Source organism: Pseudophryne corroboree, chromosome 10, assembly GCF_028390025.1.
Source record: "Pseudophryne corroboree isolate aPseCor3 chromosome 10, aPseCor3.hap2, whole genome shotgun sequence".
Classification (NCBI taxonomy): Eukaryota; Metazoa; Chordata; class Amphibia; order Anura; family Myobatrachidae; genus Pseudophryne; species Pseudophryne corroboree.
Genome location: NC_086453.1, coordinates 35,476,699 through 35,493,413, shown reverse-complemented (window position 1 = coordinate 35,493,413; position 16,715 = coordinate 35,476,699). Strand labels below are relative to the sequence as shown.

Genomic DNA, 16,715 nt, shown 5'->3' with positions numbered 1-16,715 from the left:
ACCCCCAAATATACAGTCACTATACGCCACTCCCTAATACATAAAAGGCGTCCGCTACCTCTTAAGTATGTCCTGCACTAGTACGAGTGCAGGGTGAAGATTAAAAGTTGGAAATGATGCATAAGATCTGAGCGACCAATGGTGGCAGCAAATTCAACGGACTGCTAATTTTCTTAGAAGAAGGGGGTTTATTAAAGAACAAAAAGATTTTTTTATAAAAACATACAACTAGCCAGTCGGGGTTACAACATCCACAGGGGCTAAATATTAGTACAATGGAACCCTAGGCACATATAAATGAGCAACAACAAAATTGTTCTAGCAAGAACACAATTTAAAACATATACAGAGCACGTAAAAAGTTTAAGAACATATTTGAAAGCATGGAGTTATTAAAAAAAAATACAATTCATATGATAAAAAATCTAAAATCTAAAAACATAGAATTGATGACGGATACATGAAAATTAGAATAAAATTTAAATAATGGAGATGGATAAGAGTAGCTTAACTGAGGATTCAATAGTAGTATCAGGATTCAACCAACGCGTTTCGTCTGGTCTGACTTCATCAAGGGGTGTCATGCAAGTGGGACTGATCATCTATATATACCATTGTGGGTGAGGAAGTGATTATCTACCTCACTTCCTGTAATTAACATCACCAGGAATTAGGGACCTAATATTATAAATTCATTGCACTAGTTGCATAGGTGGGCTCAAGGCATGTAAAACGCCATGTTTGCGCTGCAAAACTACTATTAAAAAGTGGTTTAAAACTTGAGGAGAGTCTCCAGATGCGGACTGCCGGTCCGGGACGTCATTGACGTCATTTCCGCCCCACTTCCTGTGTCCGGAAGCCTTTGCTGCGCATGCGCCGGCGGGTGTATTACAGGGTGCGGCGGCCATCTTTAAGAAGTCCTTTATTCGGAGACAGTTCTAGATGCTGGAAGCAGGTGCCGGCAGCCATTTTAGCAGGTGCCGGCAGCCATTTTATTGGTAATATAGTTCATTCACAGGCGCTATTTCTCCAGGGTGGCTTGTCTCCAGGCCGGGATTCATCATAAAGGAAGGGAAAACGGAATCAGTAATTTCTTTTTTCAGCAGCACAAATCTATTCCTCCAGAGTTTATGTATTTTTATAGGGGACAGGAGATCTATACATATTCATGTGGATAATTGGGCACATACATTAGACAGTGTCCTGCATATATAATAGATGTAGACACTTCTAAGAAAATTAGCAGTCCGTTGAATTTGCTGCCACCATTGGTCGCTCAGATCTTATCCATCATTTCCAATATATATATATATATATATATATATATATATATATATGTTTTGGGAACTTTTCTTTTTCAATTATCACCTACAATTGGCCAATTATAAATACCAGTGACCTGCAAAAACAGGTTATATATTATTTGCCATCATAATTGTGCAAAGTATATTAGTAGATTGTTTTTTTTATGTATGTGTTTTTATTCATGTGATACTCTTGCTTATATACATGTGATATTTTCAGAAGAAATGTTACCAGTTTTAAAGAAAAATTATTATTGTTATTGATAGAAATTCAAAGAGCAAATTTATTGCAAAACACTTCTGGTGGTTCTTTTTTTGTACATATCAGACTGGAGTTAATGACATTAGGCACACTCTTGTCCGAAAAATGACCTTCTTCCACATCCTTGTATATGGTGTGGAGTTTGTACGTGTTCACAAGCATGATTTTGAGTGTCTATTGCAGCTCATGATTAAACTTCTAGAAACAATCTTTAAATATATATATATATATATATATATATATATAAAATATTTTTTTTTTTTTAAATTAGTGCCTGGTATTGTGAGTTTCTAAATTTAAAGAGGCAATCTGTTCTAAGACTGAATCAGCCTTACAACTGGTTGCCGCTTTAAAATTAGCTGTACTAAGGGAAATGTTGCTTCTATTATATAATGTAGTATTTGCATGTAGTTCCCAGATGTTGAAAGTTATCTTGGCTCCGCCTTCCCCAGTGTCTATTTAATGATAGTATACAGCTGCTCACCCTACAATAGACTGATGCTTTCTAGAGTTCAGCACTTGCAACACACAATGACGTCTCTCCTTGGATTTCTGTGTGTTCTCTCAGCTCTCACGGCCACTGGTAAGTACATATCACAGTGCATGTGTTATAGTTACCTGTTCTGTCTCCTGGGTTCCTGTGGATATTGGGTCTGTACTGAACAGGATACGGCTGTAACGTCAGGGGATATCAGAGCCGTCCTGGGGATGTGATAATCTGCCCCACACTTTATAACCCTACTGCCAGCACTTTTCCTGCTATACTCATTGTACTCCATCAAATAAATGTTACGGTGTGAGAAATATCAGCGTCTGCCTGTGGGAGAAAAAAATAAAATAAAATAACATACAGGAGCTGTGATTATAAGTATGAAGACACTTTCCTCAAAAGCCTTCAAAACTTGTTCCAAATGCTGCAATTACACTGAGGGATAAAAGCACTTTTAGTATTAGCCATTATTATTACTACGATGATGGTAATATATTGCAGGGTGCTTGCAGAAATTTTTACTGTCAATTTTGTGTGTAATATTATATTATAATATTTATATTATATTATAATATTTTATATTATATTATTTTGTATTCACCATACTGTAGCAGTCCTTTATTTTGCTTCATCTTTTCAGGCTCCTACTGATTGTGGTTTAATTTGCACTTAGATTTCTCATGTTCTTTCTGTGAAAGGACTTTTTCAAATTTCCTCCAAGCGCAATGAGGGGAATGTAATAGGGCAGGGGTGGGGAACCTTTGGCATCCAGCTGTTGTTGAACTATACATACCAGCATGCCTTGCTACAGTTTTGTTATTTGGCCATGCTAAAACTGTTGCCGGTCATGCTGGGATGTGTAGTTCAACAATAGCTGGAGGGCCAAAGGTTCCTCATTCCCCTGTAATAGGGTGTCAGAATCAGACAATCAGGTTGATTTTACCACATAACTGATTGTCACTTAAAAAACAAAAAATAAATAAAAAACCCCAGGAAAACTCTAAAAATAATAATAATCTAATTTTCTGATTCTCACACCCTATTACATCCCCCAATGATTTATAATGCAATGATATAGACCAGTGGTTCTCAAACTCGGTCCTCAGGACCCCACACGGTGCATGTTTTGCAGGTAACCCAGCAGGTTCACAGGTGTATTCATTAATCACTGACACATTTTAACAGTTCCACAGGTAGAGCTAATTATATCACTTGTGATTCTGTGAGGAGACCTGCAAAACATGCACCATGTGGGGTCCTGAGGACTGAGTTTGAGAACCTGTGATATAGACCGACTGTTTGTTACTAAGTGGATGTATGTTTCAGTATATCAATTACCGTCAATGAATCACCATACAGTAATAATGTGTCCAAATCTGGGTGGTTTCTAGTATGCAGTATAAATAAGAGATGGATTGCAAGTTACACTTTGTGACATACAGTATAGTGTTACGTATAAGAATAGATAGTGTAATATAGATCTCCCTCTGTTATAACTGTGGACTTACAGTAATACAGTGTTACTGTATGAACAAACTGATTCCTGATACTGTGGGGAAGTTCAGAATTATTTCTAGAAAGTTTTCCAGTTCTCTCTTTAAGTGGCTGCTGTACCCCTGGCTAGAGAAATGTATCACAGCCAGTGGCGTATCTAGAATGGGTGCGGTGGACACGGGCCCCTGGGTCCAGAGGGGGCCCACACATACTGCACCCGTTTCTTCTATATACTAACCTTTCTGGTGTCCGGGTGTGGGCCCCCTCCTCTCCCGACTCCCGTAGCCGGCAGCAGCGGTGTTAGCGCTCTCTCCGACCGCTAGAGACTCTGTCACAGTGCCAAAGTCTATAGCGCATGCGCAGATCTAAAAAAAATGGCTTCCGCGCCATTTTTTTCAGAGACTTGCACATGCGCTGTAGACTCTGGCACTGTGCCAGAGTCTCTAGCGCTCGGAGAGAGCGCTAACACCGCTGCTGCCGGCTACGGGAGTCGGGAGAGGAGGGGGCCCACACCTGGAGACTGCACGCGGGTCCCCTCCTCTCTAGATACGCCCCTGATCACAGCTGGGAGATAAAGTACTAACCAATCATTTTCTGTCCTTTATGAAACACGGGGCAGGATGTACTAAAGGGAAAATGTGGTAAAACTATGAAAATGCCATTTTTGGAGGTTTGACCGGTATGTAACTGGGAAGTGTCAGGATGTATTGCATCACGGATGCGACGCTTAGTACATCCTACCCACAACCTGTTAAATGACAGTTAAAACGTATTGGTTAGTAATCTCTCTCTCACTCCAAGCTTTGATACATCTACCCCTCAGTCACTATAACACCTCATTGGCATATATGGCACTTTTTATATCTCCTATAAAGCACTTATCTGAAATCTCTTGAATAGTATCTCATAGATGTCTTGCGTAGCCGCTCAACCAAATCCTTACTGTCCGCTTACATTGAAGGTCACTGATGACCATCCAATCAAAGATTAATGAGAAGCTTCTGTCTAAAAATAACGGGGAAAGCTGCTTGTATGTTTAGTAACTGGGAACCGCAGAGAAGACAGTGGGGGTCATTCCGAGTTGTTCGCTCGCTAGCTAGTTTTTGCAGCCGTGCAAACGCTATGCCGCCGCCCACTGGGAGTGTATTTTAGCTTGGCAGAAGTGCGAACGGTTGTATCGCTGAGTGGCTACAAAAATGTTTTGTGCAGTTTCAGAGTAGCTCAAAACCTACTCAGTGCTTGCGATCACTTCAGACTATTCAGGTCCGGATTTGACGTCCCAAGCCCGCCCAGCCACACCTGCATTTTTCCTGGCATGCCTGTGCTATTCCGCACACTCCCTAAAAACGGTCAGTTGCCACCCAGAAATGCCCACTTCATGTCAATCACTCTGCAGCAAGCGGTGCGACTGAAATGCATCGCTAGACCCTGTGCAAAACTACATCATCTGTTGTGCCCGTACGTTACGCGTGCGCATTGCGCCACATATGCATGCGCAGAACTGCCATTTTTTAGCCTGATTGCTGCGCTGCGAACAAATGCAGCTAGCGATCAACTCGGAATGACCCTCTGTGTCTGTAAAATCCACCAGTTGTCAGCATATCGGATTATAGAAACTTCCTCTGTAAACCCCTACAGTCAGCAGCCCCTGTCTCAAGATCCAAGCATTGCATAACGTAGAGACATAGAGACTGCCGTTACCTCTTGTACAATATTCCACAAATACAGAGATTGCACACAATAAGTAAAATCCAATTCGCAAAATTAATCTCATGGTGTTGGCTGCCGCATCTTGCCAAATTTTAAAACTAGGCTGGACTTTAAAACAATGACAACAAAAACACCAGGCAGGATGGCTGCTCACTATATAAAAGATGAATCCAGGTTTACCAGGTCACTGTTTCTATAACACTCTGCAGCCAGGACTCCAACCAGATCATCCACAATCAAAGGAATTTCAAAGGTCAAAAGCAATTAAATGTGAGATGCTATCCTACGCGTTTCATTGCTATGACATCCTTTTTGTTATACAAATAAATATTTATACAGTTACATGGCACAAACATGAGCAGGTAGACCCAGGGGACAAGGTACCACCGTTCTAACACTAATCATGTAATTGGAGAATCTGTAAGAAAAAATATCCTTGTTCACTATTCTTCCTTTTTCAATTGCAGGTTTTTCTCTCACGTGTAAGGTGTGCACGGGCGCTAATTTTTCTTCCTGTACCGGAGAAACCACGCAGTGTGCTGCAGACCAGGCTTGTGGCGGTGTCCGTACAATATCTATGGCATGTATGTTATACAGAGATTGAATTTTGCAAACAATATGTGTGACTTGTGCTTTCATCTGTTAAGCTGCAAAAAGATTGGTTTTGTGGAACTATTCGTAGCATAGTTCAGATTTGCCTCCGTGCTTTATCCAATTCATTTATCCATATAGGGCTTAGGTCTGGGCAGTGCTGAAAGTAGGGTAGTATGGGGTGGCTCGGAGTACCATTAAGAAATATTTTGGTGGTACGCAGTACCACCAGCCTATCACTGGCAGCGCAGGGTCTCTGTCCGCAATGAACATACAACCCTTGGCAACGAGCAAAAAACCCCTGACAATGAGCCTGTAACACTTGGCAAAGAGCAAGAAACCTCTGACAACGAGCAAGTAGAGCGGTAAGTCCTACTAGAGGCATTATGTGTGTAAGCGGCACTGCAGGGGGCATTATGTGTGTAATTAACACTAGTGGGGCATTATGCGTGTAAGCAGCACAGCAAGAGGCAGTTACATGATCTTTCTTACTCTATTCCCAAATCGCAATCAGACCATCGGTGGGATGTAATGGAGTCTGAGATCGCTGGAGGTAGGTGCAGGATGCCGGCCAATCTTGTATGGTTTTTTTTTAGAGGAGCAATCATTTACAAGGCATGGGTATGCCTTGTACGGATGGAGCCGTGCTCATCTATCCCTTTAGAAGGATTAACTGAGACAGGGCAGTCGGACTTAGGGGTACATTTACTAAGCAGTGATAAGAGCAAAGAAGTGAGCCAGTGGAGAAGTTGCCCATGGCAACCAATCGGCACTGAAGTAACATCTATAATTTGCATACTATAAAATGATACAGAGCTGCTGATTGGTTGATGGGGAAGTTTCTCCACTGTCTCACTTCTCCGCTCTTATCACTGCTTAGTAAATGTCCCCCTTAATTCCTTCCTGTAATGACTTAATCCCCTGCTGTATTGTTCTCTCTGTATTGTATTGCAGCTGAGAACAATAGATGAAAGGCTTATGCTAATAAGTCTTGGTGCACCTAGGTGCAGCAGAGAAGGCTAGATGAGCGAGTCTCCATCTGTAAATGACTGCCCCTTTAAAAAAATGTCCAAGTTTGGCCTGCATCCCGCACGTTGGGCAGACTCTGAACCAATTACATCCTGCCCCATGGGTCTAGGGGCCTAATTCAGACCTGATCGCAGCAGCAAAAATTGTTCTCCAATGGGCAAAAGTGCCGCAAAACCATGCTGCACTGCAGGTGGGACAGATGTAACATGTGCAGAGAGAGTTAGATTTGAGTGAGTTATATTGTTTCTGTGCAGGGTAAATATTGGCTGCTTTATTTTTACACTGCAATTTAGATTTCAGTTTGCACACACCCCACTCAAATCTAACTCTCTCTGCACATGTTACATCTACCCCCCCCCCCCCCCCCCCCCCCCCTCCTGCAGTGCACATGGTTTTGCTCATTAGAGAACAGTTTTGCTGCTGCGAACAGGTCTGAATTCAGCCGTAGGTGAGGTTCTTGGTAAGCCTTGGGCCATGTCATGCACAGAACTGTACATCTAAATTGTAAGCATTTACTCACATATATTACAATTTAATAGCAGTTTATTGTAGTGATTGTGTTGAAAAAGAGAATCTTAATGAGGGAGGGGCCAATAATAACAGGAGATAAAAAAGTGGAAGACACTGAGACTCCATAAGTAGATTGGGGGTGGTAGTGATCTCATACAGTAGTTCCTTTTGTAAATACACATATACGGCCTGACTCCGAGTCTATGTAGCTCCTATGCGGCTGCCTCTAGTGAATTTAGTAATGTGTGCAATAGTGAGCATACATATATCCCACTGGCCACTGCGGAATCCATGTGGTGCCATATAAATAAAGAACAATAATAATAAAGTTTCTCTCCATGGGGAAGACACAGCAAACCTTCTAATATTTCTAGAAATTTTAAGTTGCTCAAAGCAGCCAATCAGCTTTTAGTATTAATTTTATTAAAAAAAAGTACTTTATAAATGATGGATGGAAGCTGTTTGGTTACCATGGGCAACTTCTCCACATGGGTGTGTCTGGGTTATGCATGGAAGAGAACCGTGATGAGGGCATGTACATTATATAGAGTTGCGTTCTATTCTGAGTTGCGCCCATGCCGAGGGCAGGCTTTTCTCTTTCGGACAGCTCTCTCGCTCCCAGTATGGGTAGGTGTAAATGCCAATATAGTGTCAACAGCTGCAGACAGAAAAATTGCGGTATACGCATCTTTCCCTCAGGGTTCCATATTAGCAATATGTCTGCATTCCAAATGTGGCCAGGTACGGGATGACACTTCAGGCCCATAGGGGTCTTCGTACTGAGCCTTGGAGAGAGATATTGTGAACAGAGATAAAGTACCAGCTAATCAGCTCCTAACTGCCATTAAAAATGACAAAACACACACACACAAAATTGTGCCTACCTTTTTTGTGTTGACCATTTCCATGTTGACCTTTTGACCATGTTGACATTTTCTACTGTCTACCTATTCCATGTTGACCTAATGCATGTCTACCATTAATGGTCAACCTATACACTGTAGACCTTTTTACTGTAGATCTAATTATCCGTACCCGTTCATAGATAATAGTAAACAGAGGGTCATTTCATTGGAGGTTGGACTAGACCGCTACAGAGAGACAAGCGACAGATCACATGTAAGTTCTGGGTCACTGCTGTGATGTGGGTCCTAGTGGATGATCCCCACCCAAGGGAAATTATTAGGAAAGCACTGAGAGAGTAATTTTTGGGAACATGGGGTCTATTTACTAATCCTTGTACAGAGATAAAGTACCAATCAGCTCCTAACTGTCATTTTTCAAACACAGCCTGTAATGTGACAGTTAGGAGCCGATTGGGTGGTACTTTATCTCTTATCACTTTATCTCCATCTAAGGCTTAGTAAATAGACCCCCTAAGAACTTTGACTATAAAGTAGAGACAATCTTGCTTTAGTTTTTTGTGTTTTATTTGATTCATTATTCTTTTTGTACAGTTGGGGTCACAGTAAATGAAATCTACGCCTCGTCTTGTGTGCCTAATGAGCAGTGTAACACAAATGGATCTCTCAGCACTCCCAGCAGCAATATAAAGATCGCCACCTCCTGTTGTTACACTGATAACTGCACTCCATCAACACCGACACGTAAGTGTTCCATTTAATTCCGATTTCCAACCCCTGAAATATTGTATGCATATTTTCTGTGCACCTGTGAAGTAGCCATTGATGGAATTTAGAACTGTTGGCGAAAGTAAAACACCTGGGTATTTGACCCTCTCCCTCCGTCTCCTAGTGCCTAACCCTCTCCCTCCGTCTCCTAGTGCCTAACCCTCTCCCTCCGTCTCCTAGTGCCTAACCCTCTCCCTCCGTCTCCTAGTGCCTAACCCTCTCCCTCCGTCTCCTAGTGCCTTACCCTCTCCCTCCATCTCCTAGTGCCTAACCCTCTCCCTCCGTCTCCTAGTGCCTAACCCTCTCCCTCCGTCTCCTAGTGCCTAACCCTCTCCCTCCGTCTCCTAGTGCCTAACCCTCTCCCTCCGTCTCCTAGTGCCTAACCCTCTCCCTCCGTCTCCTAGTGCCTAACCCTCTCCCTCCGTCTCCTTGTGCCGAACCCTCTCCCTCCGTCTCCTTGTGCCGAACCCTCTCCCTCCGTCTCCTTGTGCCGAACCCTCTCCCTCCGTCTCCTAGTGCCTAACCCTCTCCCTCCGTCTCCTAGTGCCTAACCCTCTCCCTCCGTCTCCTAGTGCCTAACCCTCTCCCTCCGTCTCCTAGTGCCTAACCCTCTCCCTCCGTCTCCTAGTGCCTAACCCTCTCCCTCCGTCTCCTAGTGCCTAACCCTCTCCCTCCGTCTCCTAGTGCCTAACCCTCTCCCTCCGTCTCCTAGTGCCTAACCCTCTCCCTCCGTCTCCTTGTGCCGAACCCTCTCCCTCTGTCTCCTTGTGCCGAACCCTAACCCTCCGATAGCCTAGCCCTTACCCTACACTGCCGGTCTGTGTAGAATGTCACCAATTCATATGACAACATTTCACATATCGACATTCTGCACATGCTGCAACTTTCAATCTCCACTTTTACATCCTTGTCAATGGTATGACCACATCCCTATGAGGTCACCTACGTAGAAGATCATTCTCACTTTGGCCCTAATTCCGTCCTAATCGGTGCTTTGCTAAATTCGCACAGCAGCTGATCAGGTATGAAGTGCGCCGGCGCATGGCATACAGCTGACGGCTCGTGGCTTGCGGTCGCCTCTGCCTGGTTGACAGCAGAGGCAGTCGCTGGGCAGGAGTGGGTGGGCTGCGGTGGCTGCGTGACGTCATATGCAGCCGCTGTGACCCGGGCAGCGACGATTGGCTCCCGCCCAGCGCACAGGAGCTGCGCTAGCTGGGAGCTACTCCTGAAGTACAAAAGCATTGATGTTGTGCGATGCTTTTGTTCTTCTGTGGCTGGAGGGGGGGGGGGGTTTGGCCTAACAATTTGGCTCGGACTAGCCCTGTGCTGGGCATCCCCCCCCCCCCCCCCTGCATGTCAGTGTGCCCATTGTGTATTTAAAATAAATGTGTCTCCTACTCGGAGGCAGAACTCTGGGAGGCAACGGAGTCATCTGCCACCGGGCTCCTGCTCTGAAGGGGGCACCTCTCCTCCCATTCTGTGACACCATTGAATTAAGTTAATTGATAGCTGTCGCTGTCTTTTCAGTGGCCGACTTCCTCACTGAATATATACATTTTACAGGTATCACACCCAGGATTAGAAACCACAACCTATTACACTGGAAGCAGACACCTTACTGATGAAGCTGTTTGCTCCTGTATAAGAATTGAGAATTTTAACTATATATGAAGATACTTCTCTGACATTTACACGTAGCTTTATATAGTTAGAATTCTCATGCTTCCTCTACAGGAGCAAATAGCTCCATCAGTAAAGTGTCTGCTGTTAGTGTAACAGGTCATGGGTTCTAATCCTGGGTATGACTGCTAAGAAATGTGTGACTTAAAATAAAAGACAATTAAATGTATAAATATAGTATATCATTTTTTCCCCAGAGATTTATATATATATATATATATATATATATATATATATATATATATATATATATAATATATATTTATCTTAATATAGGAAATAGGGGGGCACCAATATTTATCTTACCTCCAGGCGACTGTGACGAACTTATGCCATTGCTCCTACTATAATATGAATAGTATATTAGATGCCCTATTACGTCTATGATCTTTTCCCTTTTACATTTATAGAATTATGAAACTGTTCTCTGGCAAAAGAGTAATATATATTTTGAATCTTCCTGTTTTACAGTAGCCGCCGATAGCTCCCAGCCCAATGATCTGATCTGCCGGACGTGTCTCTCTGCTGATTCTGACTATTGTTACACTGGGGACACCATGAGATGTAATGGAGATGAAAATATGTGTATTCTCCAACGTACCAATATCATTGGTAATTATACTTCTTTTATGTTTTCTGTGCTGTACAGCGTTGTATAAATGGCGTTATAATACCCATTGCAGAGTCCGGGGAAATGTCTGGGTCACGTATAATCCAGCTTTATCATTAGAAATATCCCTGGAGATTATTTTTTCCTGGCTTTATTCCAGGTCTGTATATGAGGTCTGATTCTGAGATAGTCATGTGGGCAGATCTCGAGGAATTCAGCATTGGCACCAAATTAGACTTGCAAACATGGAGAGTTTGCTAATTAGTACATATTGATCCACCATCAGTGCGAGACACTGGGCCTAATTCATGATTGTAAGGCATTTGCGTCATTAAAAGGCAGCAGGAGGCCTCTGTAGGAGATGGGCACCTCCTGTTTGCATTTGCGAGATCCAAGAGCTGTGCCTGGGGATTTAAACCTTGGATCACCATCGCCAGTGCTTAAAGTGGTCCTAGAGAGGTGGTGGAACTCTCCTCCCTCCCCACGGCGCCCATGTAATAAAGTTGCGCGCGCTGTAGGTGCCTGTCACTAAAAAGGGGCGTGGTCACACAATAGTAATGCCCACAGTAGTAGAACCCCGTAATACACATAATGCCCACCGCAGTAGCGCCCCTTATACAATTCCCGCAGTAGTAGTGCTCCTTATACAAAGTCCACTGTACTGGTAGTGCCCAAAATGGTAGTGTCCCTTTATAAAGAGCCCATAGTAGTGGTGCCTCTTATGCAATGCCCGCAATAGTAGTGCCCCTTATGTCCCCAGGAGTGATGCCCCTTTATGAAGTGCCCCCTTTACAATGCCCTCATTAGTAGGGCCCCCAGTAGTAATGCCCTTAATGGTAATGCCCCTGTGTAGTTTTGCCCCCAGTAGTAATGTTGCCTGTAGTAATTCCCCTAGTCATTCAGCCACTGCAGTTATGACTCCTGTAGTTTAGTTTAGCTTCACAGTAGTAATGCCCCGATTAGTTTAGCCCCAGTAGTTTGCCCCTTTGTAGTTTAGCCGTCAGAAGTAATGCCTCCCTGTAGTTTGCCCCCTTGTAATTTAGCCCCCTGTAGTTTGCCCCAAGTAGTAATGCCCCTGTAGTTACGCTCCCAGTAGTAATGCCCCTGTAGATACGTTCCCAGTATTAATGCCCTACTGTAGTTAGTTAGCCCCTTTGTAGTTTGCCCCCTTGTAGTTGGCCCCCCCAGTAGTTTGCCTCCAATAGATTTCCGCCCAGTAGTAATGCCCCCCAGTAGTTTGCCCCCAGTAGGTGCACCGCTACACTAAGGGAGAAAACAAACAAAATTAACAATACTCGCCAAGCCCCGCTCCCTCTTCCAGACCGCTGCAGTCCTCTCTTGGCACCCGCTCCTCGGCAACATGGGAGAGACGTCATGACGTCTCTCCCACAGCGCACAGTGACAGCGCCGGAAGCCGGAGCTGAGTAGTGAGCCCCTGCCTCTGGCTTCCGTTGTATAGAGGGAGACGGGCGCCCGCTGGTAACACAATCTGAGCGGGCACCCGTCATCTCCCTGCGGCGCTGGGGACACATCAGGTTAGGTGAGCCGGAGGAGGTGGAACTGCGTTCCGTCTCCAAGTGGAACTGACGGAACTCTGTTCCGCCCCATTCCAGCTCACTTTAACCCCTGACCATCGCAATGTATTTAGACAGACACTGGTCAGTCAGCATTAACTGAAGCTTACTCACATTGGCCATTGGCTCTTGACATCCGGGTCGGCCACCGTTGCTTAGGGATGACAGGAGGCTGTACACGATATTGCAGGATCCGTTCTGCACATACGCAGGCCTCACACCATCTGATCTGTACGTAAGCCATCGGGTTTAATAAGACGCCATATCCATTAAATGGGAATTTCTGGATGGCAAATGGGATTGCATGGAACTAATCTGTCTTATGGAAGTGTCATGGCGTGTTAGCCAACATCAATGCTTATTTGCAGTGTGCAGACAGAGGCATGACGTCTTTTTCAGACCGATCTATTGCGACAGCATGGGGCTGGTGTAAGTTCTGAGAACAATGGTGGCAGCTACAGATGTAAGAACAATGGGCGGGACAGGCTTCCACATGCAGACGCACAGAATTTACTAGACATGGGCCGAATCTTGCATTACCATAATGTAGCTAGCAGACATTCATGGACAGATGGGCATGGCAGCCATCGGGGGGATCTGCGGGGGGGCTGGAGTCCTGGGCCCTTACAGAGAGGGGGGCCCACCCTTGGTTCCTACTGCCTGTACCTGGACAGCTCTCCTGCACATGCGATCACACACCTGCACAGTGAATTCCCCTCCCCCTGTAGGCGGCGACTACCTGATCGAGGAATGCAAAAAACGCACCCTAGCGATCAGGTCTGTATTAGGCCCAGTGTGTGCTCAGTCTAAAGGCCCCTACACACTGCTCAATATTTTAAATGATGTAGGCGTGTGTGTATGAACTTGCGGATGCAGGCTCCCGTCGCTCGCTATGTCACTCAGGGACGCATTATACCACGTGTAGGGGCCTTAAAACTCCCAGAATATAAATGTTCCCTAAAATTCCACCTCTTCACCACTCATCCACACTATCCAGAATCAAAAAGCACATGAATCGGCTGCAAATTTGCTGATCCATGTGGTTTTCGCCTGTGCCGGATTTTTCGACCACTCAAAAAAGGCATGGGCATTGAATAGGGCGAATCGAATTCGTTCTAAACATGGCCTATAATTGCTGATTTCTCGACTGGTCAAAAAATCCGGCAATAATTGAATACCCCTTAACTGTTCCAATAGCCACCTCCTTTCCTGTCTCAGACCGAGCAGCTTATTTACATTAAATAAATACTGCAAATACAGTAAATCCCATCAGCCACCACTGTGACTGTAATGGGAGGGATCACTATGCTTTCAACCAATCGGATACAGTTGCCCATCTTCAGCATCATTATTCTTATTATTGGTGCATATTTTTATTTTAGGATTTAGGGGGACATTTACTAAGCAGTGATAAGAGCGGAGAAGTGAGCCAGTGGAGAAGTTGCGCATGGCAACCAATCGGCACTGAAGTAACATCTATAATTTGCATACTATAAAATGATACAGAGCTGCTGATTGGTTGATGGGGCAACTTCTCCACTGGCTCACGAGTGCATAAGTACCTTTATTGTGATACACAGTTGAGAGAACACACTCTTAGTATATTTGGCTGATGATGGGATGACCCTTCCATCCTCCATTTTGGAACTCTAAGGAGGTGAAGAATTTTTCATGTGCAAGCACCTTAGAAATTTGCACAATTTTCACCTAGAAAATTTGCTTGCAACCAAATCTACTTTACATCAGGCCCTGTTTTGGAAAATGTTAGCAAGTTAAGATGGGACTGGGAGTGTGTGAAATGTCGACACCTGAATGTAGACAGTCTGAAAGTCACTGCCGGAATGTTGACATGGTCTGAATGTTGTCATTGTGCATGTCATCATAGATTTCTTACAGTACTGAAAACTTAAATCATAATCCCTTCACTAATATGTACAGATGGGTCCACAGTTATCTTGGCTAGTTTGCTGCGCCTAGGCACACCATGGTTTATTAAAATAAACAATTAATCTGTTGTTCTCAGCTGCAATACAATACAGAGAACAATCCATCAGGGGATTAAGTCATTACAGCAGGGGATTAAGTCTGACTGTCCTGGCTCAATTAATTATATTAGAGGCCAAGATAAAGGTGGCCCCATCAACATTGTGACTGTCTACATTCTCAATGTTGACACTGAGGATGTTGACATTATCACCTTCGGCATTCTGACCATGAAAACATTGAATTCCGACGTAATGACAATTTACCATTCAGAATATGCCCAACAGATGGTGTTCTAGGCAGTGTTTTTGCAATGTCCCACCCCGATATCACATAATTGTTATGCAGAAGTAAGCCTGCAGGTACGCTGGGCATGATTCAGATCCTGTCGTAACTTCGGTGGTGTCGCAACTAAGTGATTGTTGCAGAGTGATTGACAGGTAGAGGCCATTTGAGGGAGGTAACGGGGAGAGTCTGCAAAAACTCAGGCTTGTCCTGACTATTCTCAGGCCATGTCTTGGTACGTGACTGTGATATTGTACTCGTATAACATGGCGCCAGTGCTGCAGCGCCTGCGTCCATTCTGCGTGGACATGGAGGCACTCGGGGGGGTTTATGTTCCTTGTATCTGCGTGATGGAGTATGCAGTTGCTCAGCATGTTGCGATGGCTTTGTGGGTGGCTGCTGTTGCCTTGCAGTTCTGTCACTGAAAAGGATTGCTGCGTTGTCGGCATTGCATATGAATCGGGCCCATATTTATAACTTTTACATGCGGGAGCAAAATAATTTACATTGTTGGCCATTTATAAAGACTTGTTTAGGGTATCAGGCTACTTGGAAACTTTACTGACCTCAAAAGCAAAGTTACCTCGTAGAAAATCTTTAATTTTCTTTAGTTAAATAAATTGTCACTGATGGTTTTTATTTGTTTATTCCCAGGTCAAACAAAGCAATCTGTGGCTATTCGGGGATGTGCCACAAAAAGTTACTGCTCTATTGGCACCAAGTCTTCAAGCACTGCGAACCTGGAAGTCAAAGTGGCGATTACATGTAGCAATGGAGCTTTCGGTCTGCGCAGTGGTCCTTTTGTTGCCTTTATTGTCGCTATTGTAATGGCTAAAGATTTTTTTTCTTAAATAAAGAAATGCAATATTCCTGTACATCTCTAATGTGTGCTTCCATAATATGTTACATTAGCCTAAGATATTTAGCACATTCAGATATCACCTTTTTGTTTGGCAATATTTAGGTCCTCTCTTTATTTTCCCTTCTTTTTAATGTTAATGGTATTTTGACTAATGCACTAAAAATATATAAAAAATAAATATATACACAGATGAGTCCGGCCTCCCTTTACCCTAAATTGCTAATAATTGTGAGTTGTTTGCAGAGGCGGACTTAGGGGTCAGGCCGAACCTGAGCACTATATTATTGCTTCCCCCCAAAAACAAATAAAAATAAATAGTATAGAATGCAATGTACCTCCCCCACTCTATAGTATAGAATGCAATGTTCCTCCTCCTGCCTGTAGTATAGAATGCAATGTACCACCTCCTCCTCCCTGTAGTATAGAATGCAATGTACCGCCTCCTCCCTATAGTATACAATGTAATGAACCTCCTCCCTATAGTATACAATGTAATGAACCTCCTCCCTATAGTATAGAATGCAATGTGAATGTACCTCCTCCTTCCTGTAGTATAGAATGCAATGTACCTCCTCCTCCCTGTAGTATAGAATGCAATGTACCTCCTCCTTCCTGTAGTATAGAATGTAATGCACCGCCTCCTCCCTGTAGTATAGAATGCAATGTACCTCCCTCTCCCTGTAGTATAGAATGCAATGAG

The 16,715-nt window shown here is 43.9% G+C and overlaps 1 protein-coding gene across 1 annotated transcript; it reads left to right on the top strand.

Moving 5' to 3' along the window:
* Positions 1-2,043: 2,043 nt before the first annotated feature.
* LOC134966958 (phospholipase A2 inhibitor NAI-like) lies at positions 2,044-16,028 on the top strand. The gene is made up of 5 exons (XM_063943969.1): positions 2,044-2,149; positions 5,728-5,844; positions 8,848-8,997; positions 11,173-11,313; positions 15,808-16,028. The coding sequence occupies exons 1-5, from the start codon at positions 2,065-2,067 to the stop codon at positions 16,002-16,004; spliced, it is 690 nt and encodes a 229-aa protein (XP_063800039.1). The 5' UTR covers positions 2,044-2,064; the 3' UTR covers positions 16,005-16,028.
* Positions 16,029-16,715: the final 687 nt, after the last annotated feature.

Bases quoted from the DNA above. Each gene is read 5' to 3' on its own strand.
- LOC134966958 (XM_063943969.1), top strand. From the start codon at position 2,065: ATGCTTTCTAGAGTTCAGCACTTGCAACACACAATGACGTCTCTCCTT. The intron at 2,150-5,727 runs GTAAGTACATAT...TTTCAATTGCAG, and splicing joins CTCAGCTCTCACGGCCACTG to GTTTTTCTCTCACGTGTAAG. The intron at 8,998-11,172 runs GTAAGTGTTCCA...CCTGTTTTACAG, and splicing joins CACTCCATCAACACCGACAC to TAGCCGCCGATAGCTCCCAG.